At 33.6% G+C, this 27814-nt stretch overlaps 2 protein-coding genes across 4 annotated transcripts; both read left to right on the top strand.

Moving 5' to 3' along the window:
* The first annotated feature begins 3377 nt into the window (after window positions 1-3377).
* On the top strand, window positions 3378-10299 carry LOC101512765 (condensin-2 complex subunit CAP-D3). The gene is made up of 9 exons (XM_004487787.4): window positions 3378-4964; window positions 6098-6838; window positions 7533-8027; window positions 8126-8217; window positions 8437-8524; window positions 8662-8776; window positions 8871-8997; window positions 9085-9259; window positions 9396-10299. Exons 1-9 carry the CDS (start codon window positions 3513-3515, stop codon window positions 10098-10100), a joined length of 3990 nt encoding a protein of 1329 aa, XP_004487844.1. The 5' UTR covers window positions 3378-3512; the 3' UTR covers window positions 10101-10299.
* Window positions 10300-20807: 10508 nt separating this feature from the next.
* LOC101512023 (chaperone protein dnaJ 49) lies at window positions 20808-24631 on the top strand. 3 transcript variants are annotated; one of them, XM_004487786.4, is made up of 3 exons: window positions 20808-20961; window positions 21091-22261; window positions 24218-24631. In XM_004487786.4, the coding sequence occupies exon 2, from the start codon at window positions 21177-21179 to the stop codon at window positions 22257-22259; it is 1083 nt and encodes a 360-aa protein (XP_004487843.1). In that variant the 5' UTR covers window positions 20808-20961; window positions 21091-21176; the 3' UTR covers window positions 22260-22261; window positions 24218-24631. The 3 variants fall into 3 exon arrangements, with proteins under 3 accessions (XP_004487843.1, XP_004487841.1, XP_012573597.1); XM_004487784.4 differs by having other exon boundaries at window positions 24132-24631; XM_012718143.3 differs by having other exon boundaries at window positions 20817-20961; window positions 21151-22261; window positions 24132-24631.
* Window positions 24632-27814: the final 3183 nt, after the last annotated feature.

Raw genomic sequence — 27814 nt, 5'->3', positions numbered from 1 at the left:
CGCTGTCTAGATGCCCTGCATATTCCACACACACAATTTATCTTAATTTATTTATTTAATAACTGAATCTGCTATAAATTTTAAAAATTGTATTCACTAGGAAAACTATGTTACCATCCTCTCTAATTTTAACATCGATGTAAAAAAATGGAATCAACAAAATTATTTTTCATATTTTTAACAAACTTAAACTGCAAAAGTCGTAGAAATACAACAAAAAAGCTGCAGAAGCATTGCGAGGGCGCAAATTTTGCAGCAAACTATGCTTAACTTACTTTTCATCTACCACTAGCTAAAAGATATATTACTTTTCATGTATCCATTGGTTTTGTTAATTTATGTACTGAGAATGAAAACTATTATATTGACGCATAAGAAAAGGAAATATAAGAGAAGATTGATATTAGGAAAAGAAAGGAAGAATATGCTTCACATAACAAACGCACAAAATAAATATTTGTACAAAAAAAATATATATAATAGCAATATTGGTAACTGTTAAATATAAAAAAGTATGACATATTTTTGTCAATGATTTTTTTATTTATTTATAAAACACAACACAAATGAAATAATTGTTACTGATACATAAATAATTATTTATTTATAAAACACAACACAAATGAAATAATTGTTACTGATACATAAATAATAATACGAGAGACTATTTGTAACTAATAAATATAAACAAAACACGTTACATATTTTTATCATTTATAGATATAAAAGAGAAACACAAGACATATATTTTAATATTGATACATAAAAAACACAAGAAAAATATTTGTCACCATTAAATATAAAAAACGTATGAGATATTTTATGTCCGTGATAAATATTAAAAAAAAAACACATAACATATATTTATCACTAATACATTAAAAAATACGAAATAAATATTGATCATTAATACATATAAAAACACGAGAGAAATATTTATAATAAATAAATATAAAAATAACATGTGAAGAATTTTGTCACAAATAAATATAAATAAAAAATACGAGAAAAATATATCACTAATAAATAAACAAAACACGAGATACATATGTGTCTCTGATACATAAAAAAACACAAGAACAAATTTATAATTAATAAATATAAAAAAGCACATAACATATTTTTGTTATTGATAAATATAAAAAAGAAATACGTGGTAAATATTTGTCATTGATACATAAAAAATACGAGAGAAATGTTTGCCACTAATACATTAAAATACACGAGAAAAATATTTATAACTAATAAATACAAAAAAAAAGTGATATATTTTTATCACAGATAAATATAAAAAAATGAGATAACTATTTGTCACTGATAGATAAAAACACATAACAAATATTAGTCACTGATAAATATATAAAAGCATAGGATAAGTGCTTGCCACTGATACATAAAAGAATACGAGACAAATATTTGTTGATTAATATTAAAAAATACGGGACAAATATTTGCAACTGATGCATAAAAAAAATGGACAAATATTTTTCAGTGATAAATATAAAAATTACAAAAACTATATTTGCCATTGAAGCATAAAAAAATAAGGGACAAATATTTGTCAATAATAAATATTGAATTAAAAACTTTTTTTTATATGTGTTTTAATGACAACAAACCTTATAAAATAAATATTAAGTTTTTTAAATGGTGATCTACTAATGTTTACATTTGAGTTTTTTTTTTAAAGAACATAAGTGGTTAAGCTTTAAGCCACTCACATAAACAAGTGTATTGTATGAACTCAACAATGAAGGAATTTAGGAACCTGATTCATAAATATAAATATGATTATCCTCGAGCCGATGATGATCGTTGCAATATGTTGCATCTCAATCACACATAAAATCTCTTGGAATAAGTCAAGAAAAAAATATAGGTCAAGATGTGTCTATGTGGAAATTAGAGGATGAAGAATCCAAATCTGAGAATGAATAATCTAGATTCGAGGATGAAGAATCCAGATATGAGTATTAAATTTTTCACAATCTTATATCTGAGGATAAACCCGAGAATGAACATTCATCAGAATATCAGGTCCGATGATCAATATTCTTTATAATTTCATATCGGAGGATAAATATTTATCAAAATTATAATCTCACAAATATTGAAAAAAGTAGTTGTCATAAAAGTAAAAAAGGACAAAAGTTGATAAGTTGTTCACACTATTCAAAGTTTACAAAAAACAAACATATAAGTGACATCACATCAATCATATACTTTCATGTGCAAAATAAGAACTTTCATCCTCGCACCCGATGATGGACTCTAGAAAAAATCATTATCTCGTATATAAAAAGGAGATATTATGTGAACAATACAAAAATACTAGGTTAACATTGTTCAAATTTATACAAAAGCCTTTGAAGTAAGACAAACACATCAATCATGATTTTGAAGTAAGGCAAGCCTTAGTTATTTTGCAAACCCGACGAAACTAGTAAAAACACAGTTTTGTAAGTCTGGTCAAGTTAAGAAAATACATTGTTGAAAAAGTGTAGATCAGATGACGAGTTTCTGAGCACTAGTGAAAATCTCACAAAGTTGTGAGGACTGGAATAACATATATTAGGTGAACTAATATAAATTATGTGTGTGAATCTTCTTAAACTCTACTCTATTTGTATTTATTTTATTCATACCATTAACACACATATGATACATGTTTCAAACTCATATTATTCTTCTTTAGATAATCATCAATAAGAGTATGGTTATTTTCTTCTAACTATCCTCACTCCAAAAACAACTTGAGAGGATAATATTAGTGCATGAACTAAATTTTAAAAATGATCACAATTCAACTTCTCTTCTCGTGACATTCACTTTTACTTTAATAAATATAAAAAATAACGATATAAATATTTGCCATTGATACATAAAAAAATACGACACAAATTTTTGTTAGCGATAAATATACATAATCACATGACGAATATTTACTATTGATACATAAAAAATATGTAACAAATCTTTGTCATAAAACGCGAGACAAATATTTATCACAAATAAAAAAAACTATATATCAAATATTTATTGTATGCTATGTCATAAAATACGAAAAAATATTTTTTGACAATACATATCAAATATTTTTCACTTGTTATCATTTTCAAAATCATTAATCATAATAATTTAAATCATTATTATTTTTTATTAATTTTATTTACTTATGATCTAAAAAAATATAGTAACGGTGCAGAAGCAAAAAGGTATTTTACTTTTACTAAGAAATTATTTATGATAGTGTCACGTAAACATGATTTAGGGGATACAATGTTAATCTTAAATTGTAAACTGTAAAATCTTGCATTTCGGCTGTGAATTTTTGGTAACATTCAGCTTTTCCGTAAAAAAAAAATGATGTGGTTATCCATTAAAATTACAGAACGTAGGAAAAAGAGAGACAGTGTATCCAATAGCGGGGGAAAGCAAAAATTCGAAAAAAACAGACAGAAAAACGTTCGACAACCGACAGAACGTTGCTCCGATCACCATCAACGACGAAAATGGACGAAACCATATCCCGCATAGTGACAGAACTCGAAGACCTCCGCGAAAACCACCACCCACAAAACCCACAACCACTCTCCCAACAATCGCTCTCAGATCTTCAAACCCTCCTCAAAACCTCACAACCCTTAAACCCTCTCTACGACGCCGTTTCACCTTCAAATCTCATCCCACCAATCGCCACCGCAATGGACTCATCGCCAACTTCTCACTCTCTCCTCGCTTCTCACGTCTTCCTCTCCTTCCTCCTCTCTCCAAACGCTCCCGTTTTCACTCTCTTCACTCCTCTATCCTTCCTCTCATTTCTCCGTTCCATTCGCCGTTCATTCAAAAATAATAACCCTAACAATAACCCTAACCACATTCGTAAACGAAAACGCAAAAAAAATCAACAAAACGACGACGCTGAACCTAATTCCCCAAATTCTTCACAAAAATTTGATGTTAGGGTTTTGCTTCAACTTTTCGAGAAGCTTGTTAACGTTATGTCATTAATTCACCTCGATCGTTTCCCCGAATCTCTCAAATCGTTAATTCAAACCGTTTCCGAGATTCCGTTAACAGCTATTGAATCATGTGGAAACGAGATTCAGTATAGGAATTTGGTTACTCTATGCTCGAGGGTTTTGAAAGAGGTTTTGAAACCGGAGCACGGCGAACCTTCGGAAACGGCTGCGGAGGTTTTGAAGTCACTGTCTCCGCTTGTTTTCATGCCGAAATCGCAGGCGAGGAGTTTTGCTGTTGGTTTTGTGATTGGTCTTGGTAGGGATTGTGATGGTGTGAAGAAAGCTTTGGTTAATTTTCCGAGGTATTTGGCGAATAAGGCGCCAGATAAAGCTGAGCCTAGAGCTTTGGCTGTTGATTTTATAATGGAGGTTGTTAGGGTTATGGAATTGGTGGATCAAATTGGGTTTGTTAAGTATGTTGTGAAGATGAGTCAAGGGAAAACTAATCTTAGGCTTTTGGCGGTTGATCTTATTTTGAATTTGGTGACGACATTGAAGGACCCATTAGTTTTGAATGTCAATTCGATGGAGGAGGAAGAAGAAGGGAGTGAGGTTTGGGGAATGTGGTGTTTGGAGGCGTTGGTGAAGCGTTGTTCGGATGTTAGTGCCACGATTCGAGCGCGGGCTTTGTCGAATTTGGCGCAGGTTGTTGGGTTTTTGTCAGGTAGTGATAAGGCTAGTGTGGTTTTGAAAGAGTTTATGGGTTTTGGTGATGGGAATGGGAATGTTGGGGCTGTGAGAGGAAATGGAATCAATGAGATGTTGAGACGAAGGTGTGTGGATGAGAAGGCGGTTGTGAGAAAAGCTGCTCTTCTCCTTGTTACTAATTTGACTGCTTTACTTGGTGGTGCTATTGATGAAGTGGTGCTCAAGACAATGGGGATGGCTTGTTCGGATTCGCTTGTTAGCATACGGAAAGCCGCTGTTGCAGCTCTTTCTGAGGTACTTTTGTTTCCCTTTCTTCATGAGGTTTTTGTTTTGATGTGTTTTATGGAGAGGCTGAATTGTAAACTGATGCAAAATGCTAAGTTTTAGATAATTGGATTGAGAAAACTTATGTTATTTTCGTTTTTGTTTTTCATGTAAGAACTATTTGGATTTTTACTAATGATTGCATAAATATTATGCTATGTTTTTGTTGTATTTAATTTGAATTTAAATGTTTGTAAACAAGACAGTTCGTAAAAATAACATTTTTTTTTGGCATCTTTGGTTAATGAGATGGAAGTGGAAGGGAAGTATAGAGATTTAATTTTGATATAGTCTTTGGTTAGGAATGGGGGGAGAAATAAATAATCCCTTCCTTATTTGGATTTTGGTTAACAAGTAGAGTTGAGCAATTTAAAACTAGTTTTCTTTTATTCCGTTGTAATATTTCATCATATATTTATGGGTATAGCGAGGGAGGTGTTTTAATCATTATATTTTAAATTTTTATCAACTCATATTTTCACTCCTTCATATTTCTAATTTTGGAGGGGAGTCAAAATTGAGTGAGGAAAGATTTGGGCCTCTCCATTTCCCTCTCATACTCTCTCCAAACTATTAAACTAAACAAGAAAAATTCATTGATGTTCCTCCCCAACATTTTCCTCTGACCAAAGAGTGTCAGCATTTTATTTTATTTTCTATTTTCAAATGTCAAAATTTTCCTCCCAACAATTTTTTTCTTTCTCTATATACTTATTTGAAAACAAGAAAATAAGGTGGCAATTTTTCAATTACAAATGAAAAAAGAAAGACATTTTCTCAATGTAAAAAAGCTCTTAATTACCTATATTTTTCTGCTTGAAGTATGTTATGCTGAATAATAACTTGCTTGCTGCATTAAATAATGCTTTTAAATGTTGAATTGGTAGGTGTCTGCTATACAGATAGGTGCTTAGCTAGTCCAGGGTTAATTAGACTCTGCCTGAGATGATTTGGTATGCTAAAAGTTATTTATAAAATCTTAAGAAATCCAAGAATGTTATGACTTATGAATCTCATTAGTCCCATAAAAGTCCTGCTTTTTCTTTGTATCTTTTTACTACTAACAATATATGATTTATGGAATTTATGTTACCATTATGTAGGCTTTCAGAACATTCTCATCTGAAACGGTAATAACTGAGTGGCTACATTCAGTTCCTCGCCAAATAGCTGATAACGAATCCAGCATCCAAGAAGAATGTGAGAATGTGTTTCAAGAACTTGTTTTGGACCGAATATCTAGAGCTGCAGCTGCTACCTCTTCATATAGTGAATCTACATCTAGTGGAAAAAAGAAACAAAAATGTTTGGAGAAAGAGATGGAGATGCCTTTCCCCCAAGGAATTATGTATCTCCTGAGAGAGATTTGCAATGGGGAGGTGAGTCCTTGGGTGAAAAAAATTTGCACAAACCTAGGCAAAAAGAAACGGTTGAATCACAAAATTGTTGCTGCACTTCAAAATATAATCAAGGCGTCTGAGTCTGTCTGGTTGAACCATAGCAAGCCAATAGAAAAGTGGACTGCCCCACCAGGTGCTTGGTTTCTTTTATCAGAGGTGTCAGTATTCCTTCCCAAAGCGGTGGACTGGGATTTTCTTCATCATCATTGGCAGCTTCTTGACAAACATAAAGTGAAAGGTGAGTTTAGAAGTCCAATTGTACAAAGAAATGCTTTTGAAGACGAAGAAAGCATTGAATACAATAATGTAGCCTGGGCTAGTGACCGAGTTTTTCTCTTGCAAACTATCTCTAATGTTTCTGTGGAGCTGCCACCTGAACCTGCTGCTGATTTGGCTCATAACTTACTCAAACGAGTTGAAAAATTCAACATGCATTCAACAGAGGTAAACATTACATGCTAGTATTGATTAAATTTATAAACAAAATCCTTACACTAGTGCTTCTTAATCTTGCCTCATTATTGAATGGCTCCCTTGTGATGTCGTGAATGTGTGATAATCTGTCATTTTTAAGCATATGATTTTACCTGTTCTGCATGATTAAGAAGTTCATAAACTACTTTCTTGGGATGTTTCTCTGCCTTAATTACCATCTTTTGCGTCATGTTTCATAATTTTGTAGCGCATCAAATATTGTAGCATCAAACCTTTCAACGATCACAGTTTCCTTGGCTGGACGTCCTCTTGAAATTATCACTCTATCGTTCTATAATTTTAAGATCTTTGAAACTTTTCTCCATCTGATGCTTAAGCTTTCATCCTATTCACACCCTTCATGTGCCAACAATAAGATAACAGGCACTCTTAGGCAGCATTATTTGCTTATAAATATTATTTTTATGATAATGTTAGTTTCACAAGCAATCAGTTGTCCCACAGTCTATACTTTGATATCAAATCATATTATATTGCTTATGCACAGTTAGTGGAACAAATGTTTTCGTAGAAAAGTATAAATCGGCATTCTTGATAAAAAAAGGTATCGGTATCATATAGTGTATTACAAAACTGTAACAAATTGCTACTTTTACTAATAGTGTATTACAAATCTATAATTAATTGCTACTTTTGCTGACAGGTTGATGCTCATGTAAAAGCACTTAAAACATTGTGCAAGCGAAAAGCTTCAAATGAGACGGAGGCAGAAGCATTAGTCTTGAAATGGGTACACCAAGTTCTGTCCAAAGCTTCTGAAATAATAGAAACTTTTATTTCAGATAACTCAGAGCAAAATCCAGAAACTGACTTCTTCACTCCACCTAGAAGTGGGACTAGTAAAAGTAGGAAATCAGTTAAAAAGCGCAAGTCATTGTCAAAAGCAATTACAGCAGTTTATACAATTGGGTCTTTAGTTATTGTCTGCTCATCTGCTGATATGAGTGCGGTAGTTCCATTATTGCACACTATCGTCACCTCTGGGAATTCTGGCCCGAAATTAAATAAACTACCCGGAGCTGCAACCTCTCTACAACAAGAAGCTCCTTCTTTTTATATTCATGGGTGGTTGGCCATGGGCAAACTTTGCCTTGCTGATGGGAAGCTCGCAAAGAACTATATTCCTCTATTTGTACAGGTTGGTCTTGAGACTTTGATTGTTTTATGTCTCAAGGACTGATATATGCTGTCTTACTTCCTAATCAAAATATATTCTGTTTTGGAATACAATTGCAGGAGCTTGAAAAGACAGAATATGCAGCTCTTCGAAATAATATTGTGGTCATGATGGCAGACTTTTGTGTTCGGTACACTGCTCTTATTGATGGGTAAGCGTTGTAAGAGATACTGCATTGAAGTTATTTTGGATTAAATAAATATAATGATGGAAATGAAATAATCTAGCATTCTTATTCAAATTGATATACAAGTAACGGCTGATATAAACAGAGGGAAACTATTACTTTGTGCTGAGGAAGAAGTCCAATATGTTCACATTATGCATAATATATTCTCTTTGCTAACTTCTGTTTTTTTGAAGCTATCAGTTACATAACCAAGATCACAAGGTGTCTCTTAGATCCCTGTGAACTTGTGAGAAGGCAAACATTCATATTGCTATCAAGACTGTTGCAGGTATTTTATTTCCTTCTATAAGTTCGCTGTTTCTATTTCTTACCTTTTAATTATCTGACGTATAAACCTGTCCACCCTTGGGGTGGGAGATTAAAAAGATCATTTGCTAAATGTACTTTATTTTTCTTTTATCCTAGAGGGACTATGTGAAGTGGAGAGGTGTGCTATTTCTTCGTTTCCTTCTGTCACTTGTTGATGAATCAGAAAAGATTAGGCAGTTAGCAGATTTTCTCTTTGGAAACATTTTGAAAGGTTTGAAGCTTTACCTTGGTAGTACATGCAGTTATATAAATTGAACAACGTTTCTTTTACTTTTAGGACTTTGACTAGTGTTTTCTGTCACCAGTCAAGGCTCCTCTTCTAGCATATAACAGTTTTGTTGAGGCTGTTTATGTTTTGAATGACTGCCATGCTCATAATGGACACCGTGAGTCCCAAGAATCACGAACAGAAAGCCAACTTTTTTCCATCAGGTAAAGGGGTTCCAAATTAGCAACTGGTTAGACAATTATGTTGTTAAATTATTGTGCTTATGTCTGTCTGTTGCATCATTTTTGTAGGGGTTCTGATGAAAAATCAAGGTCTAGAAGAATGCACATTTATGTTTCTCTACTAAAGCAAATGGCTCCTGAGCATCTTCTAGCAACCTTTGCCAAATTATGTGCAGAAATTCTAGCTGCAGCTTCTGATGGTATGCTCAATTTAGAAGATGCAACTGGACAGTCCGTTCTACAGGTATCGATCTTTACCAGCAATCGTCATCAAGTTGTCCTGACTCCAATGAATATATATGTGTGTGTGCGTGCTTGTAAGTTGTAATGCATGCACATCTCAATTTATGTTCGAATTATAACGTTAACTGTGGTACCAGGATGCTTTTCAAATTCTTGGCTGTAAAGAGATACGCATTCAATCTACTCGTGTATCATCTGAATCGGCAGATTTAGAAGAAGAAGGGGGAGATGGATCTGCAGCTAGAGGAAAGGCTATAACTCAGGCAGTCAAGAAAGGCCTTATTCAAAACACTATACCCATTTTCATAGAGTTGAAACGTCTTTTAGAAACCAAGAACAGTCCTCTCATAGGCTCTCTCATGGAATGCCTCCGGGTCCTTCTCAAGGACTACAAGAATGAAATTGATGACATATTGGTTGCTGATAAACAGCTGCAGAAAGAGCTTATCTATGACATGCAGAAATATGAAGCGGCAAAAGCTAAAGCAACAGTTGCCGAGGCTGTAGCCTCCATGCCAAAATCAGGTGCAAATCAATCACCTGATGTTTCTACGAATTCGGCTAAGGAACAAGGACAAACACATGGACAAAATGAGGATAGCGACAAATTTCCAAGTGGTTCAAAAATTGCTTCAGCAATGGCAGATGCTGCAGCTGCAGCAAAGGCTCGTTCTGTGCTCAGGGATATTAACACGGGGGCAGCAACACCACCGCTTAGTTCTTTGAAAGTTCCGAAAGTCAAGTCTGTTACTGGTGGATGCATATCTAAAGTTGATAAGCGCTTGGATGTCTTAAAATCTTTGCGGAAAAAACATTCTTTCGATTCTGATGAAGAAAATTAAAATTTATTTGAATTCTCGTTTTTCCTTCTTCTATGTGCCTATGGAGCCCAAAAGACAGGTATTTTCAGACTAGTATAGGGGCTCATTCGTTTTCTCATTGTTCATTGACGCTGATGTAAATATGTAGCAACATCACCAGAACTTATTTTGATGTAAATATGTTAGCAACATCACGATAACTAATTTTCGTAAAAGACTAGTAACGTGCCCGTGCAAAATATTTCTAACACTAAAACATAAGTAATAAGTAGTTCATACATTCAAGACATATATAGGTTAAAGACAGAGTTAGACTTGCATTGCATGAGTGAATAAAACAATCTAACACTGTAATATTGAGTCTTAGTTGTCCAGTGCATTCCGTAACATTAAAACAGAAACAAAAGGATAACAAAGTTTAGGCAGCAATACTAGTCATATTGATCACACTGTTCAAGTTAATATTCACAATAGAATAACTAAGTTAAACTAACTCTTGTTAGTTTACAACACAATATGTTTATTTGTTTTAAGATTCTATTGCATAGTGTAACTAACTAATCTGAATCAATTAGCTAACGCTATAATTACTTATCTCTATGTGATCATTTGTAAAAACTTAGAGAATATAGAACTACTAAGTTCCTTTTCTCTTTTTATTTGCTTCAGTTTGTATGGTGATTTTGATTTCCATTATGGTATAGAAGTGTAGTTATCTGATGCAGATATTCAGTTATCAAATGTAGGGTTTCCGGAAGTAAGATAAAAGATTACCATTAGAGGTGAAAATAGGGCACGTCAGACCAGACTTTGAAATGTCTGAGTCTGACATACGATTAATTTTTTAGGCCTAAGCCTGACCTACGGCCTATCATATATATATTTTTTCCGGTCTGGCATGACCTTTTTAAAAGCTGGTCTGACTTGGTCCGGAAGCCTATTTAAAAGTCTTATTCATATTAAAACATTTAAATGTTCTACTCATACTACATGATGCTCTCTACATACCAATATCAATGTGTATATATATATATATATATATATATATATATATATATATATATATATATATATATTAAACAAAAAATAATTTTGTTAACAAAATAATTTTAAAAAAAATCTGAAACAAACATTCTTTAAACCTTAAAACATAATTCTTGATTTCAAATAACATATTTTTTATTTTTATTTTTTTTCTTCTGAAATAAACCCACCCATTATTACCTCTCAAACAAATATGGAATGATTACTAAGTTATTGACTAATTGAATGATTACTGAATATGGAACGACTACCAAATATAGAACGACCTGATTGCCTAATTGATAGAATTTAAAGTAGGAAATAATATTATTAATATAATAATAAAAAATAACATTAATAAATAATTAAATATATATAGGCCGACCTGTCAGATCTAATATGATTTTTTATAAGCCTGAGCTGACATATTTAAATAAATAGACTTTAAAAATAGTCTGAGCCTTAGCCTTTTTATTAAATAGGCCAGTATGTCAGGCCATAGTCCCACGATCTAGTCTATTCCCATCCCTAATTACCATATGCAGGGCTATCAATGTAGAGTTACCAAATGTAATGTTATCGGGTGCACGACTACCAGATATAGGGCAATGCATTGATTGACAATGCTTCATCGACGGTCCTTACGATAATATGTGGTTTCTCTAAAGGTTTGGGGCTCTGTAGGGCTTTTGTTGATGAGTTATGGGAATGTTGGAGGTTTGAAATTGAAAAAGAGTAAATTTGTGGGAATTAGATTCTTTAAAATAAGAACAAAGTCACTGAAGGTAGCAAATTTAAAGGCGGAGAATCTGACCTCATATTTGTGTGTATTCAAAAAGAAAGATCACAACTTTGATAAAAGAGATTGATTTTAGTGCTATTGGTTGGTATGTCTTTCAATATATTCAAAGACTTCTTACGATGGATTGGGAACTCATGAATTGTCACTCGTAACATTAGCCTAATATTATTTATAAGGATTGTTTGACTATATTTTCTCATTTGATGGATTCTGATATTAGAAGAGTTTCTACTTCCAAGTCCCAGCTTAATTTCTATAAAATATTTCTTCATTATTATGTTGTCAATCAATAAAAAAGGTAAAATATCAAGATTTAAAATTTTACTTGAAAAATGTTAAATTTTTGCAAACAAAATACCAATAAATTTTTACCAATAGTATGAGCATAAACATTGTTACATCTATTCATCAAATTCTTATATGAACATATTTTACTAAACATGAAAGTTGATTCTCCATTAAATTCTTCAAAACCAAATTTAATAGATACCAAATTTTGTAGTTTTTTTTTCCTGAAAAATAACTTTACTTGAAATGCTAAAATTAGAATATTACACTTAAATTAATCATGAGTTATTCATCTATATTTCTAGATAACAAGAAAGTAACAATTGTTGGAACACAATCAAGAATGGAGGGTGAATCAATGGCGAAAATTGATAATTGAAATTGTGGTGTTTTAGAAAATGATGGAGAAAAGAGAGAGATTATGGAAGAAAATTATTTTCTGATTTTCATTAGTATATCAAAATGGCATTAGTTTCTAAAACTATACACACAAAAGTATTTATATGGGGTACAATGTGGAACCAAATTAATTTGGCCCAAAACAACATTTGAATTATATTTAACTTCCAATACACCACCTTAATTCAAATGCTCCACATTCTTCATGCCTAGCTTCATCACAAGTTTGTTGAAAACTTCATTCGTAACGCCTTTCGTCAACAAATCTGCAACTTGTTCTTCGTTTTTGCAATACCCCAAACGTAACTGTCCGGAACTCACTAGTTCCCTCAAATAGTGAAACTACATCTCAAGATGCTTGCTCCTCCCATGTGCTATGGGATTCTTAGCAAGGTTGATGGCTGAAACATTGTCCATCAACAGCAAAACGGCTCCTCTCGTGTTGCTGTCCAGCTCACGCAGCAAGTTCACTAGCCAAACAGCTTGGCATGCACATAATGAAGCTGCAATATACTCCGCCTCGCAAGAAGAGAGAGCAACCACCGGCTCCTTTTTAGAACACCAAGAGATTGGTGCCCCTTTGAACATAAAAACATAACCGGCCGTTGATTTCCGATCGTCCTTATCTCCGCACCAATTGGAGTCGGTGTATTCGAGTAATTCGCAACTTTTGTCCATGTCACTTGCAGGAAATAAAATTCCACAGCCAAGAGTACCTTTCACATATCTTAGTATCCTCTTAACTGCTGCCAAGGGTGATACCTTTGGCCTCTCCATGAACCTACTTGCAATACCGACACTAAATGCTAAATCTGGCCGCGTATTGCACAAGTAACGCAATGATCCTATCAATCTCCGGTATTGAGTAGGATCCACATCTTGCTCATCTTCACTCTTGGACAGCTGTAAACGTGCCTCAGCTAGTGTTGTGGCAGCATTGCAATGCTCCATATCACGCCTCTTCAAGATCTCCATTGCATACCTCTTTTGATGCATGAGAAGCCCCAACTTTGTCTTTTGGAATTCTATGCCTAAGAAGTATTTCATTGTGCCAAGATCAGTCATTTCAAACTCCCTCATAAGCTCTTCTTTGAACTTTGAAATGTAACTTTCGCAGCTGCCCGTAATCAATAAATCATCCACATAAAGACAAAATATGATTACTCCTTCGCTTGCATCCGACTTCACATAAACACCATGTTCGGATACGCACTTCTTGAAACCAATGTCTATAAGAAAACCATCTATGCGTTTGTTCCAAGCTCTTGGGGCTTGTTTCAAGCCATAGAGTGCCTTCCTTAACTTGTAGACCCTTGCCTCTTGATTTTTAATCACAAAACCAGGTGGCTGTCCAACATAGACCTCCTCATCAAGTGGACCATTCAAAAATGTCGATTTGACGTCCATTTGATATAACGGCCAGCTGTTGTTATTAGCTATCGCAACAGCTAACCAGATGGTTTCTTGTCTTGCTACCGGTGCGAATACCTCATCAAAATCTATCCCTTCTTTTTGGAGAAATCCCTTTGCAACTAATCGAGCTTTGTGCTGGATTATTTCACCTTTCGGATTCGCTTTCACTTTGTAGACCCATTTCACACCAATAGCCTTTTTGTCTTTCGGTAAGTCAACCAAAATCCATGTATTGTTCCTTTCAATCGATTCCAGCTATTCCTTCATAGCACACATCCACTTTGGATCACTTAATGCCTCCTCCGTATTCACCGGTTCGGATTCGGCCATTAGAGCGAAATGAATAAGATTACCCTCATTGTTGATCTCGCTATCTTGGAACAATTCACAATCACAGAGTCTTTGAGGCAATCCTCTTCGCCTTGTTGATCGTCTACTTGATTCACCTGTTTCGGTTCTGAAAGGTTGCTGTATAGCGCCTTCAACAGGCTGAAAATTCTGATTTTCCTGCAGAAAATCGATTGGCAAATCGATTTCCAGCTCTCCAGAGGCTCCAGAATGTTGATTTTCTTGCTGACAATCGATTGGTAAATCGATTTCCACCTCTCCAGACTGATTTTGCTGCAGAAAATCGATTGGTGAATCGATTGGCACTTCTCCAGTAGCTCTAGGATTTCGATTTTTTTGGCATAAATCGATTTGCAAATCGATTGGCACTTCACCAGTAGCTCCAGGATGTCGATTTTTGTGGCATAAATCGATTGGTAAATCGATTTCCTGAGCTGATATGGCAGTTTTTCTACTGTCAAACTGTCATATCTCATCCACGATCACATCTCGACTAATTACGATCTTCTTGCTACTCACATCAAACAACTTGTAGCCTCCAGTAGGATGATATCCGACAAGCAACATCATTTCACTCTTGTCATCAAGCTTCTTTCGAAGCTGTCTCAGAATATGTTGAAATGCTACCGAACCGAAAACGCGCAAATGACTCAAATTCGGTTTGAATCCAGACCATACCTCTTCTGGAGTCACCTTTTCCAGCTTCTTTGTAGGACACCTATTCAACACATAGGCGGATGTAGCAACAACTTCTCCCCAAAGCTCTTTCGGCAAATTCTTCCCTTTCAACATGCTACGCACCATGTTCATAATTGTCCGATTTTTGCTCTCGGCCACGCCATTTTGCTGAGGCGTATAGGGTGGTACAACCTCACACACTATACCCTAATCATCACAATACTTCCCAAATTCTCTCGAAATAAATTCGCCTCCGCCATCAGTTTTGAGAATTTTGAGTTTGTGACCGCTCTGCCGCTCAACCATAGATTTAAATCGTTTGAACACCTCAAATACCTCATCCTTCCTCTTTATGAGATAAATCCACAGTTTCCTACTAAAATCATCGATAAATGTGGCAAAGTATCGATTACCTCCATACAAACTGACTTACATTGGTCTGCACACATCGGAATACACCACCTCAAGCTGATGTTTAGTCCTATGACCTGCATCTTTGCTGAAACTATTCTTGTGTTGCTTCCCTTGTATACGCTCTTCACATATCTCAGCTGGAATATTGATACTAGGCAGTCCGGTCACCATCTCATACTTTTGCAACGCGTTGAGATCTCGAAAATTCAAGTGTCCAAGACGGTAGTGCCACAACCATTCATCACGACTTGCCGTTGTAGCTAAGCACATATGCTCCATGATTTCCAATTCAATCTTGAAAGTCCTATTGGCAACCATAGGAGCCTTAAGGATCAAAACCCCGTTTTGGTCCAAAACGCGCAAAACCTTGTTTTCCATGCGAATCATGTAACTCCTCTCAAACAATTGGCCAATACTCAAGAGATTACACTTGATTCCGGGAATGTACAACACATCTTTGATCAAGGAATGACCACCATCCTTTCTCATGATCAAAACATCACCAACACTGTCAGCCGCTAATGTCGTGTCATCCGCGAATTTCACTCTACTTCGCGTGGCTTGATTGATCTTCACGAACCAATCATTTCTTCCCGTCATATGTGTCGAACAACCTGAGTCCAAGTACCACTCATTTCTCCCTTGGGCTCCATCTCGAACTGTTACCATTGCGCTTTTCTCCGAATGCGTTATTGCAGATTTTTCTGCACTGCAATAGTTGTTGTCCAGACACTTCCTCTTGTCACAGTTGCTGTCCAGCACCTCTTTAATGCCATAGTTCTCTTCCGTGATCATTACAAGAACCGTGTGATAGCATTTAAACAAGTGTACTGAATCGTTGCAAGTAATAATAAAACGGTAGTACCGAGTGTCGAACTCAAGGATTGCGTTTTACTATTGAATTATATTTGATTACTAGAATTGAACAAAAAGGTTCCCAAGTTGATTGAAATAATGTTTGAAATTAACAACAATAATAAAATTGATCTTTTATAATGAGAAAAATGTCAGGGATGAGTTTCACTTTGAATCCAACCTTGGTGTCTAATTTGATCCTAGTTACTGAATTCCTTTATTGAATTATTACCGAATTCTCTTTATTATTCTTGCCCTAATGTCTTAGTGACAGAGCCTTTAATTCCAAAGTAACCCATAATTCATTAGTGGATTTAAGATTAGAATTAAGCATTACCGTATATAAATTCTCTTGTAAATTATTGCTTTGCAACTAATTTAATTGATTTCATGACCTGCATCTATCCCTAGACTACAATTTCATGAATTTCTCATCTCAAGCATTCGTAAAGTCCACTTCCGTTTCAAAATACAAATCGTAGAACATTTTAATGTTGATCAAGCAATAAAAAGCATTAAGCACAGAGATGAGAAAAACAATTCAATAAACTCATTCATATAACTAGAAATCAAATCAGAAAAATAAGGGTTTCATCTGGTTACACTCATCCCTAACAAATAGGGTTTAGTTACTCATGACAGAAATAAAAGAGATAAAGATTAGAGAAGAATTACAAGAAGGATTCATGAATGATTCTTGATAAAACTGCTCCAATGGCGTTAGAAACGGTCGTCTTTGAGTTTCTATGCTAGGACACAAGTCTCACAAGTTCCCAAGAGTCAAAAAGATCCCATAAACAGTAAAAATTTGTGTTTTTATGATTGCTGATGCGCGTCACACGCAAGGCGCGCGTTGACAGAACTGAAACACGAGAAATGCGCTCCAAGCGCACAACATCTGCTGTCTGATGTATTTTGCATTTTTCTCATCTTTTGCGTCTGAATTTGGTCCCGGTGTCTTCATGAAAGTTGTAGATATGGATCTTAGCTTTCATTAGCACTTGGAGTGACACTAATGGGACATCTAGAACTCCAGATATGGCTGAAATACTCCACATATATCATGTTGATTTTTCACCAAAATTCAGCACTGCACTAAAACAAAACGCAATGTAAAATTACGACAAATTCCTACTTAATCAACGAAATAAAAACAAAAAACATTTTATTAACTCAAAGAACAAAAATCAACAAAATGTATCAAATAAATCCTTAATTTAACTGATGATTGAAGATAAATAAGACTAAAACAGTGGGAAAATATGCATATGATGAAGAGTCATCACCGTGTTATCATAATCCACGTCTTGTCTAGCAACCTTAGCCTCATCCGCATAATTCTCCATTGGTTTCGCTCTACACTCTCTTGCGAAATGCCCAAGCTTTTGACAATTGTAACACTTCTTGGTACTTTTGTCGAATGGCTTGTAGTTGTCTTGACCACCACCTTTGGAACTGCCCTTACATTTCCTTGAATTTTGTGACTCTTTTCCATCAAAATTCTGGAAATTTTCCTTTCCTCTAGAAGGCCATTTCCCTTTCGTTTTCTTATTCTTCTCGTTGAAACGGGTTTGCAAAGCAACTTCCGCTTTGGCTTTATCGTTTCCTCTTTCGTCCATCCTTTGTTCATGAGCTTCCAATGAACTTTGAAGTTCATCTTTGGTCATCGTATTGAGATTCTTCGATTCCTCAATCGCCACCACAATATTATCGAATCTTGGTGTTAAAGAACGCAATACCTTCGACACAAAATTCTGTTCGGAAACGGCTTCACCACACGACTTCATTTGATTCCCCAAGCGTGTCACACGCGTCACGTAATCGTTAATCGTTTCCTTGTCTTCCATTTGAAGTAACTCAAACTGCCGCTTATGAGTTTGTAACCTCACCACCTTCGCCTTATCCGCACCGGCATAAGCTTTCGCAAGAATACCCCAAGCTGTCTTCGCCGAGTCGCAATCGCCAACTTTTTCGAAGTTGTCACTATCGACGCAAGAATGGATCAGGAAAAGGGCCTTGTAGTCTTTCTTCTTATCTTCCTTGAATTTCGCTTCTTGAGCTGCTGTAGCCTCTTTACCAAGAGGAGTAATGCCATCGGTAATCATATCAAGAACATCTTGATATCCAAACAAAACTTTCATTTGTTTGTGCCATTTGTCATAATTCTTCGAATCAAGAATCAGAAGGTTGGTAGGAATTTTGTCATTGGAAACAGACATGATTGCAGCGGAATTGGATCTGAACCTTGCTCTTGATGCCAGATGTTGGAACACAATCAAGAATGGAGGGTGAATCAATGGTGAAAATTGATAATTGAAATTGTGGTGTTTTAGAAAATGATGGAGAAAAGAGAGAGATTATGGAAGATAGTTATTTTCTGATTTTCATTAGTATATCAAAATGGCATTAGTTTCTAAAACTATACACACAAAAGTATTTATATGGGGTACAATGTGGAACCAAATTAATTTGGTCCAAAACAACATTTGAATTATATTTAACTTCCAATAACAATCACACGAATGGTACATATAAATATTTCAGAAGCTAATGATTATCTAACCAAAATCTTAATCTTAACAATCAAACTTATTTCTTCCACATACCATCAATGATAAAAAATAGTGCAAGATATACAATCTTTAATCTCATCTATTTTTGAAAAAAATATCGACGATACTCGCTCATATCGGCTATAAATTATATTTAACATGATTAATTCAATTACAAGTTGACAAGTCACATGTTAGGCTGAAAAAATGTTGAATTTAAGGATGGTCTCCATAAGCACTTTATGCAAAATATGATACCGAATAAATGAGTCATTTTTAGGCATTTCATTAAACATATGAAGTGCAAACTCGAAATAAATTAAAACGTCTCAACTAGACGTGAAACAAAAATGTTGTACTACGACGCTAAACAAAAATAAGATCAAATTAATTGTTTTATGATTTCATTCAGATGACGAAATCATAAAGCAAAATGAGAAATGAAAAATATAGGTAGAAATAACTTATTTTAATAAAATGAGAGAAAAACAAGTTAGAGGAATGATTTCAAATAAAAAAATAGCTTTAAACCATCCATCTTAAATAGCACCATTAAATTCGTATAATTATTTTAATAATTTAAATTTAAGATTGTTTCATTTATATTAATTAGATAATTTATTAATTAGTTTTATATAATACTTAAAAATAAATTTAATGTTTTATCTTCTATTAATTTGATCTCTAAGAATATGCCTATCTTATTTAATAAAATGATAATCAACTTTGTAATTACCTTCAAGTTCGTAATTCAAAATATAAATATTTCAATTTGATGTCAACTTTGTAAAATGTTTATAAGTATGTCGTTCTATAAATAATAATTATTTAATATTTTTTTATATTAATGACGTGTTCCTCAAATATAATAACACTATTGAAAATCAAAATAGTACATAACTTTATAAAACTAAGATAATGTGTATGTTGTTGGCTCTTTATAATCCGTTCTAATTTTTGTGTAAAATATTTTAAAAAAAATAATATTGATAATGATTTTGATGTAAAATTGGTTAGATGGATACATTTATTTTATTTCATTAGATGATTTTATTTATTTATAAATACAATAAATTATGTGATGTTTATGAAATCTACTTTTGTTGTGTCCTAATATAGTTTCTTCACGATACACAACCTAATAGTAAGTAAAATATCAACAAAGACAAGAGTTTGAAACCATAATTGTCTTATTTATTTCATAATTTTAAATATTTTGTATTATTCTCTCTAACTATGACCATCAACAACACATTTAATAGATACATCATCACCATCTAAAAATGTTTATAATAGGTATTCACAAAATAATAAATTTTTTTAAAAAATTACAAAATCAAAGATTAAATTAGAATATTCATTTTTCAATGACTAAATTCAAACATCCTATAAAATTAATGACCATTTTAATTTTCAACATTATATTTAACTCATTTTTTAAGGATTAAAAATAGATATATCGTAAATGTACAATTATTTTACAACACCTTCAATAAAAATAACTTATTTCATCATATCGCTTCACCTTTATTTGAAGTTATCTTAAAATTAGTGATATAACATAAAAAAATATAAAATTTTCATTGAATAAAATTATTTTACACTCATTTATGTATTTCTAATAACTCATTCTATAAATGTAATGAAGTACTCCTATGATCTTGTATACAAGAAAGAAAAAAAAATCACAAAGGTCAAGTAGATTCATTTAATATGTTAATTTTAATATTTTTTTTCCTAAAATAATAACACATTAAAATTTATAACTTTAATTTATATTAGAGAAAAAAAACTTCAAAATAATTATATACTTTAATTTTCATACATTGATCGTGTACAAGTTTACACAGTCCATCATAACTCATATGATAATTATAACAAATATTAAACATTATTAGTAATTTAATACGAGATTAAAAACTCTTTATATAATAATATATCTAAATGACTAGCAATTAATAGCAGCATACAAACAGTTAGTTTAACTTAACGCATTACGCAGGAAAAACATCGGAATTAATTCTTGTTAGTGGCAGTAAGTAGTAAAGAACTACTTTCTGTATAAACTTGGCGGCTTCTCTCATCGGAGTTTGCATTTGCACCGTATCAGGTAATTCTTCTCTTCCATTTCACACTTGTGCAAATTTCACTCATACACTAATTTTTACATATAATAATAATATAATAGTTCCTCTATTTATTCAACTTTTTTGTTTTTATTTTTATTTTTCCGATTTAGGTTTCTCAATTTTGAGGTATCTCATGCTGGTAGTGAATTAGTCAAATTTCGAATTATTAGGTCATAATCGGCGTCGTTTATGCGCCATGGAAGGTAACAAAGACGAAGCATTAAGATGCATCAAAATCGCAGAAGACGCAATCGCTTCAGGTAACAAAGGTCGCGCTCTCAAATTCATCAAAATCGCTCAGCGTCTCAACCGCGATTTACCGCTCGATTCATTGTTTGCCATGTGCGAACGACTCGATTCTCAGTCCTCCGCATCTTCTTCCGGAACAAACTCCGGAGCCGGTACATCGCCGCCGAGTGATAATCCGGCGAGAATTGATGAGAGGAATTATACGACAGAGAATGTTAAGTTGATTAGTGAAATTAAAGGGAAACAGGATTACTATTCGATTTTAGGGTTAGAGAAGAGTTGTTCTGTTGAAGAGATTAGGAAGGCTTATAGGAAACTATCTTTGAAGGTTCATCCTGATAAGAATAAAGCGCCGGGTTCTGAAGACGCGTTTAAGAAAGTTTCTAAGGCTTTTAAGTGTTTGAGTGATGATGGTTCTAGAAGGGAGTATGATCAAGGAGGGTTAGTTGATGAATTTGATTGGAATTATAATCAGAATAATAATTTTAGGCGGAGGAGGAGAAGAGCTACTAATGCTCGTGATATTTTCGAAGATGAGTTTGACCCTGATGAGATTTTTAGAGCTTTCTTTGGACAGTCTGATGTGTTTGGGAGGAGAAATCACATTTATAGGACTAGGGGAGGCGGCGGTGGTGGTGGGGTGGGTAGTCATCATCAGAGGCATGAGTTTCAGGGTGGAGGAGGTCATCATCTTATGCTGCTGATTCAGCTTCTGCCATTGTTGATTATTGTGCTACTTGCTTACTTGCCCTTTTCAGATCCTGTATATTCCTTGCAAAAGAATCAGTCCTACCAGATTCCTAAGATCACTGAGGATTATGGGGTTCAGTATTTTGTGAAATCTCAGGCGTTTGATGATACTTATCCGATTGGAAGTTCAGCTCGTGAGACCATTGAGCATAATGTTGTGAAGGATTATAGGAATATGCTTCGTCGTTATTGTCAAATGGAGATTCAGAGGCGTACTTGGAATAGAAATCTACCTGTTCCTCACTGTGACAAGCTACAAAACTTTGGCGTTGTAGCCTGAAGGTAACTCTTTAGTTCATTTTGGTGAAGGATGTGTAATGTGTATTTTCTATTCAGTTTAATGTTGTTTATAATTGAATGAGTGTTTTTTAATGGATTGAAATACTTTTACTTTTATTTCACTGCTTTTTATTTGGTGCTGATTATGTTGAACTGAAAATAGTTTTAGTAAAACCCTTTATCCTGTGCTATATTACTGCTTGATAATCTATTAATTAGCAGTGTGAGGGAAGTTATCTATGGATGAGATAAGATAAATTGCATCAGTGCTTCCTGTACCGGGCTTTCAGATATTTTATACACGCATTTGTGGGATGTGGTTACTTGTTGACACTTGACATGACATGAAAGTTGCATCCTACTAAATATTTACTAATCTAATTAGGTTATGCCATTGAAAGTGGTTGTCAAATTCAGGTCTAAATAGTGAAGTTCTCTTGACAATCTAGATTTTTGTAAAGTTGCATTCTTCAAGTGAGTTTTACTTTTTATGTTCACGCATGCCTACATCAATGGCATTCCCATTTTTTCATGCTCCAGTAATTTGCTTTTTAACAGGATATTATGACCTCTTGGGGTATGGTAATTATGTTTGTTTGGATGAAGGAGTTTGTAGAGGAGGGGAAGGAGGGAAAATTTTCATTTTGGGTAAACATTATCCTTATTTGGGTATTTAAAAATTGGAAGAATATGTTTCTCATATTTTTCAGTTTTCAGCCATGAGGATAAGATTGAATTTCAGGGTTGAGGTATTGTTAGGACAGAAGACGATGCAAAAGTAGTTGGGAAGTTAGAGGGGGTTAATTAGTTAAATTAGTAGGGGGGAATGCAGGTGAAGAATGATCATTTTGAACACTGAGTAAATAGTGTATGCAATTCTAAACAATAACATTCTAATCTTTGTGGGCGAAGAGAATTATCCTTTGTGAAGGAAAAACCCTTGCGGAGAATTCTATTTTCTATTTTTTGTTCAATTCTCAGTAATACATTCTTTTGATTCTTTCCATATTTGTTTCCTTATGATTTCTCTGGGTTCCTAACAACTTACAAATTGAACTTTTCATAATTCTTATTTTCTCCCTGAGTTTGTTGATTTGTCATTCTGATCCTACTTTGTCACCATGTTCTGCTTTCTTTTGAACTTTTGTTATGTTTCCTTTACAAGGCATGACAATTGCAAATTCTCAACCCTGCCCCCTCTCAATGAAAATTAAAAGATTAAATAAAAACCATCAAAACATATTATGAATTTAGAGAAGTGTAGTAAACTTGGTGTTCACAAAGATAAGAATGTTACGATAGTCATAGACAATTAGTTGCAAAGGACAGGATAAGATTATAAATACAAAAGATTATAAATACAATATTAGAGAGAAAACTGGGATAGTTCCCATGGTAGAAAAATGGCAGAGTTTCGTCTCTGGGTTCCTAATAGATAGATAACGAGAGAAAGACCAAGAAAAGTTATAAGGCCAAACTGCCAAATCATTAGAAGAGAGAGATAAATGGCATATTTTTTTGACTTAATATATGACAGCGTTATGCCATTGTTTCATCCATAGGGTGGTTGCTTGACATTAGAGTGGTCACAAGTTAGAGAGGTTTAGTTGGCCTTATAAATTGGTCGATGCAAGGGTAGAGAGATAATTCTGAATTGTTGGGCTTAAGAATTGAGCATTTGCTCAGTGGCACAGTGCTGAAAGAGGAAACACTTGGAAGGAGAATCCTCCAATAACAGATTCATTCTTGTTCTTTCTATCTTTCATTCTATTCTTCAACCCTGGTTGTTGGTTTATCCGTAACATATTTCTTTCTTTTAGCCCATCATGCTGTTTCTCAGCTCTTTTTTTTTTGTCCTGTTCTTTCCTTGCAGCAAAAGTGACTGATGGATATTGTTTGCTTGGCTTGAGGAATTCTTGTATCAGTTGCTCATCTTTTATGCTCATCTTAATTCTTCAGGATGTATAAGGTATCTGTAGGAGCGGCCCTTGTTACAAGCAGAATGTTAACTTGTTAGCTGCCAGTGCCATGCTGACCTTACTCTGAGATGTTTTTTTGATTAATATGTTTCATATTGTTGAGTGTTATAAAGAATGTGTTTCATCTTGTTGAGGGTTATAAACAGTGGAGAAGATGGCAGCAAATAATTGCACAAGTTATGAGTATCAGTGGTGAGGTCCTTGCAAGCTCATGAACCGGGCTTATAATACTCTTGAGGGTAACAAACAACTTAAACACAGTTGAAGTATGCATATTACACTATTGTAAAAAAAATAAATGTGAAAGCAAGCTATTGCTACATTCAAATGAATGAATATTTTGTCTGCCGAGGAAGCCATGCAATAATCAGATTGTGTTTGATTTTTGACATAATTATGTGTATCGTTCTTGCTGTCTGGTAAGGTGATTAAATTTGGGTCTACGGCCCATCTATCTGTTTTTTTTTTTCTTGCACTAACACGTGTATGGGTTTTTATTACAGAGATAAAAAGATAAAAAATGCTATGTGGAAGTTATTGAAAGGGTAAAAAAATTACTTTTTGCATGCAGAGCAGTTTTGAATGCAGAGGTTACATAGATCCTTCTTACCTTACCATTGGTTAGAGATGATAATCAATAGAGCCTGAGTACAGTGCAATAGTAATCGTCCCACCTTTTCATGGATAGTAACTTCAACCCTTATTCGTTGGGTGCCGAAGTACTCACACATTTTCTTCTTGTTTTAATATACCCTTAAAACTCATTTATCCTTTATTTTATTTCTTTCCTTTTCAATGGATGGTGGAAGTTTCAATTGACTCTCACATGAGAGAATCCATTCCTCCATACTCATGCATAGTGTGGATTTTTACCCTACCCATCTCATATATTTTTTGCGTGTACTTGATAGTTTGAGTCTAATTTTCATCTCTACATTCGACAGATGGAAGCAAGTAAAAGATTAGCGAATTTTGTATGTAGGCTGAATTTTGTAAGTAGGCAGGCATGTGAAGGGTGTGGTAGACAGAATGTGAAAGGTAGAGGATCGATTCCCCGTTTCAATAATGCTTAAATAACAATGTTCTGTGACATTGAAAGTTGATACTCAGTGTTTATGTTCATTTTTTTAGCCCTGGTGTGAAAAGGGGGAGAATAAGCCAAAGAAATAGAACAGTTCTCAAAAGGACTTTGTGGTGCTTGTCGATGGTTACATAGCATGTTATTCATGTTGTCTACTTGCTGACTATTTTGCGTAACTCGTGACTTCGACATTATCACATGAATTGCCAAACACAACTGCACTGCTACATCCAATAATGTGACATGTCTTAGCACAAAAATCAAAATCACGAAATGATACATACCAAAAGCATAGATGGGTAAACAAAAAATGTGGGAGTGTTTGTTTTATGGTTTTAAAATTTATTCAGGAATATAATCATGAAAATATTTTTTCAAAAAAAGTTTAAAAAATGCGTTTGGATAATATTCTAGTTTTAGTCAAGGTCCATGCGTTCACCAATAAGGTCCATGAGTGCATGGAAAATCCATGTCTTTCACGCTTTGGCTAAGCCATCATCATCTGATCAACCAGATGACGATTCATTGATCAAGGTGGATAGTGCACAAATGTTCAACTGAATTTAGTGTCAAATCTCTTGTTGGTGGAGATGATCCATCTCAGTAATCAGAAGGGGATAGGTAAAGATATCATCAAATGGAGTGTGTAGGTTTTTTGCAACCTTGGGAAGTTGACAAAGACAAAATTCTCCAAAATGCAATTATTTTATCCGACTTCTCCAAAACAATGAATTCTAAATACAATTATTACTACATATCCAAACTTTTGGGAACAACAACGCAATAATGACATGACATGACCCAGAAGATTGAATCAACCTCTAAATACTATATTGAAGTTGTGAGTTTTAGATAAAAACATGAGAGAAATAATACAAGCAAAAGTTTGTACCCAACCAGAACTAATGAGGAGACTTGATAAAAAAAGTTTAATGAGATGAATTGGTTACACGAGTTTTAAACACAGAATTGATAGTTGAAGTATGCTACAAGAGTTTCAAGCACAGAACACCAGAGATAGTTGAGACAAAAGTATCTGCAACAAAAGAACTATATAAATGCTACAATTTTAGCTAAGATTTATCATTGCTACAATTTTGATGTCCATATAGATGCTTTTTGTGATTCATATGAGATCCTGAATTTTGTTATACTTCTCAAGTAAAACAATATTTATTTACATGTAAAACATATTTACAGATGTTTTGCAAAAGAATCCAAAGAACCATAGTATATTTCATAAATAAATAAAAAGAAAAGAAGCAAAGTATATAGCCTTATAGTACAATTCTCACAACCTCTGAAAGTAACTTGAAAGCAAATAGACCCCATAACAGAATATCAGCATTACATGTAAGAAGCCCAATGACATAAAACAATGTCAATAATGTACCAAATTCAAGCAAAAAGATTTTAGTAGATTATTTTGGGCTAGTATAGCATCCCAAAAGAGGGTGCCAATGCAAACTGTCTAGTAGCCACCACATCCTTGAAAAAATTAAAGTAGTTAATTCATTGTAAAAAGAAAGTTCCTTATGCCTAAACTTTCTATATTGTGAATTTTCCTGCATGTTTATAAATTATAACTAATCAACATGATATATTCCATGAAAGAATTAACAAAACATATAAATCCACAGTTAAAACTTCATACCAGTTAAACCAAAATAAGCATGTCCTTAGGTAACATAACATACTTATCAAGCAAAAGGCACAACCTTGATACAAGAAACAAAAAATAGCTTACCCTTTCATCATAATAAACAAAAAAAAAAAAAAAATAGCTTACCCTTTATTTTTTGGAAAAAAATCTCTAACAAATAATATTTAAATTATAGAATAGCAACATTAGTTTTTATTTTATTTTATTATCAGTAACAAAAAGACCCTTATTCTAAAAGTACTTTAATTGATTTTTAGTTAAAGATAAAGATAAATTAAAAGTATTTGTATTTAGTTAAATTATTATTTTTGAAAAAAATATTTTCTTTTTAGATTCGGAGGAAATACTTAAATGTGTAAAAACAAAACATATACCATCAAAAAATAATTTAAGTAGCTTTAACTCATTCATTTATAACCCTAATGACATCACCACTTTTCTCTTGTTGGAGTTACCTCTTCAAAAGAAACTAGCTTACTATGAGGAGAATATATATCATTTTTGTAAACTATAGAAAAATATATTTGCTGGACCCCCATTATATTAATGTGTTTGCTGTGCTCTGCTCTTGTTCAAGTCCTTCACTAATAATGGACTTTTTTTTTTACAAGAATATTTTAACAAGATAATGGACTTTCTTCATTGTATATAAAAATTAACTTTTAAAACATTGAATAGATTTGTAGTATGATAATTGATAATATGAAGAGACAAAATTTGGGGACCCATATCAATGTAGAAATGGCATTAAACACAGCGTCCCTTTGCAAGTTTTGTTCCAATGTGTCATGTCCTTTTCACTACAGCCTCGTAAATACACATTAACAAAATAA

The sequence above is a fragment of the Cicer arietinum genome, chromosome 1, assembly GCF_000331145.2.
Source record: "Cicer arietinum cultivar CDC Frontier isolate Library 1 chromosome 1, Cicar.CDCFrontier_v2.0, whole genome shotgun sequence".
Classification (NCBI taxonomy): Eukaryota; Viridiplantae; Streptophyta; class Magnoliopsida; order Fabales; family Fabaceae; genus Cicer; species Cicer arietinum.
This window is presented reverse-complemented; position numbering and strand designations above follow the sequence as displayed.

Excerpts from the sequence above, each read along its gene's own strand:
- LOC101512765 (XM_004487787.4), top strand. The coding sequence starts at position 3,513 with ATGGACGAAACCATATCCCGCATAGTGACAGAACTCGAAGACCTCCGC. Across the intron at positions 4,965-6,097 it reads CTGTTGCAGCTCTTTCTGAG|GCTTTCAGAACATTCTCATC; the intron begins GTACTTTTGTTT and ends ACCATTATGTAG. Across the intron at positions 8,218-8,436 it reads TACACTGCTCTTATTGATGG|TTACATAACCAAGATCACAA; the intron begins GTAAGCGTTGTA and ends TGAAGCTATCAG.
- LOC101512023 (XM_004487786.4), top strand. The coding sequence starts at position 21,177 with ATGGAAGGTAACAAAGACGAAGCATTAAGATGCATCAAAATCGCAGAA.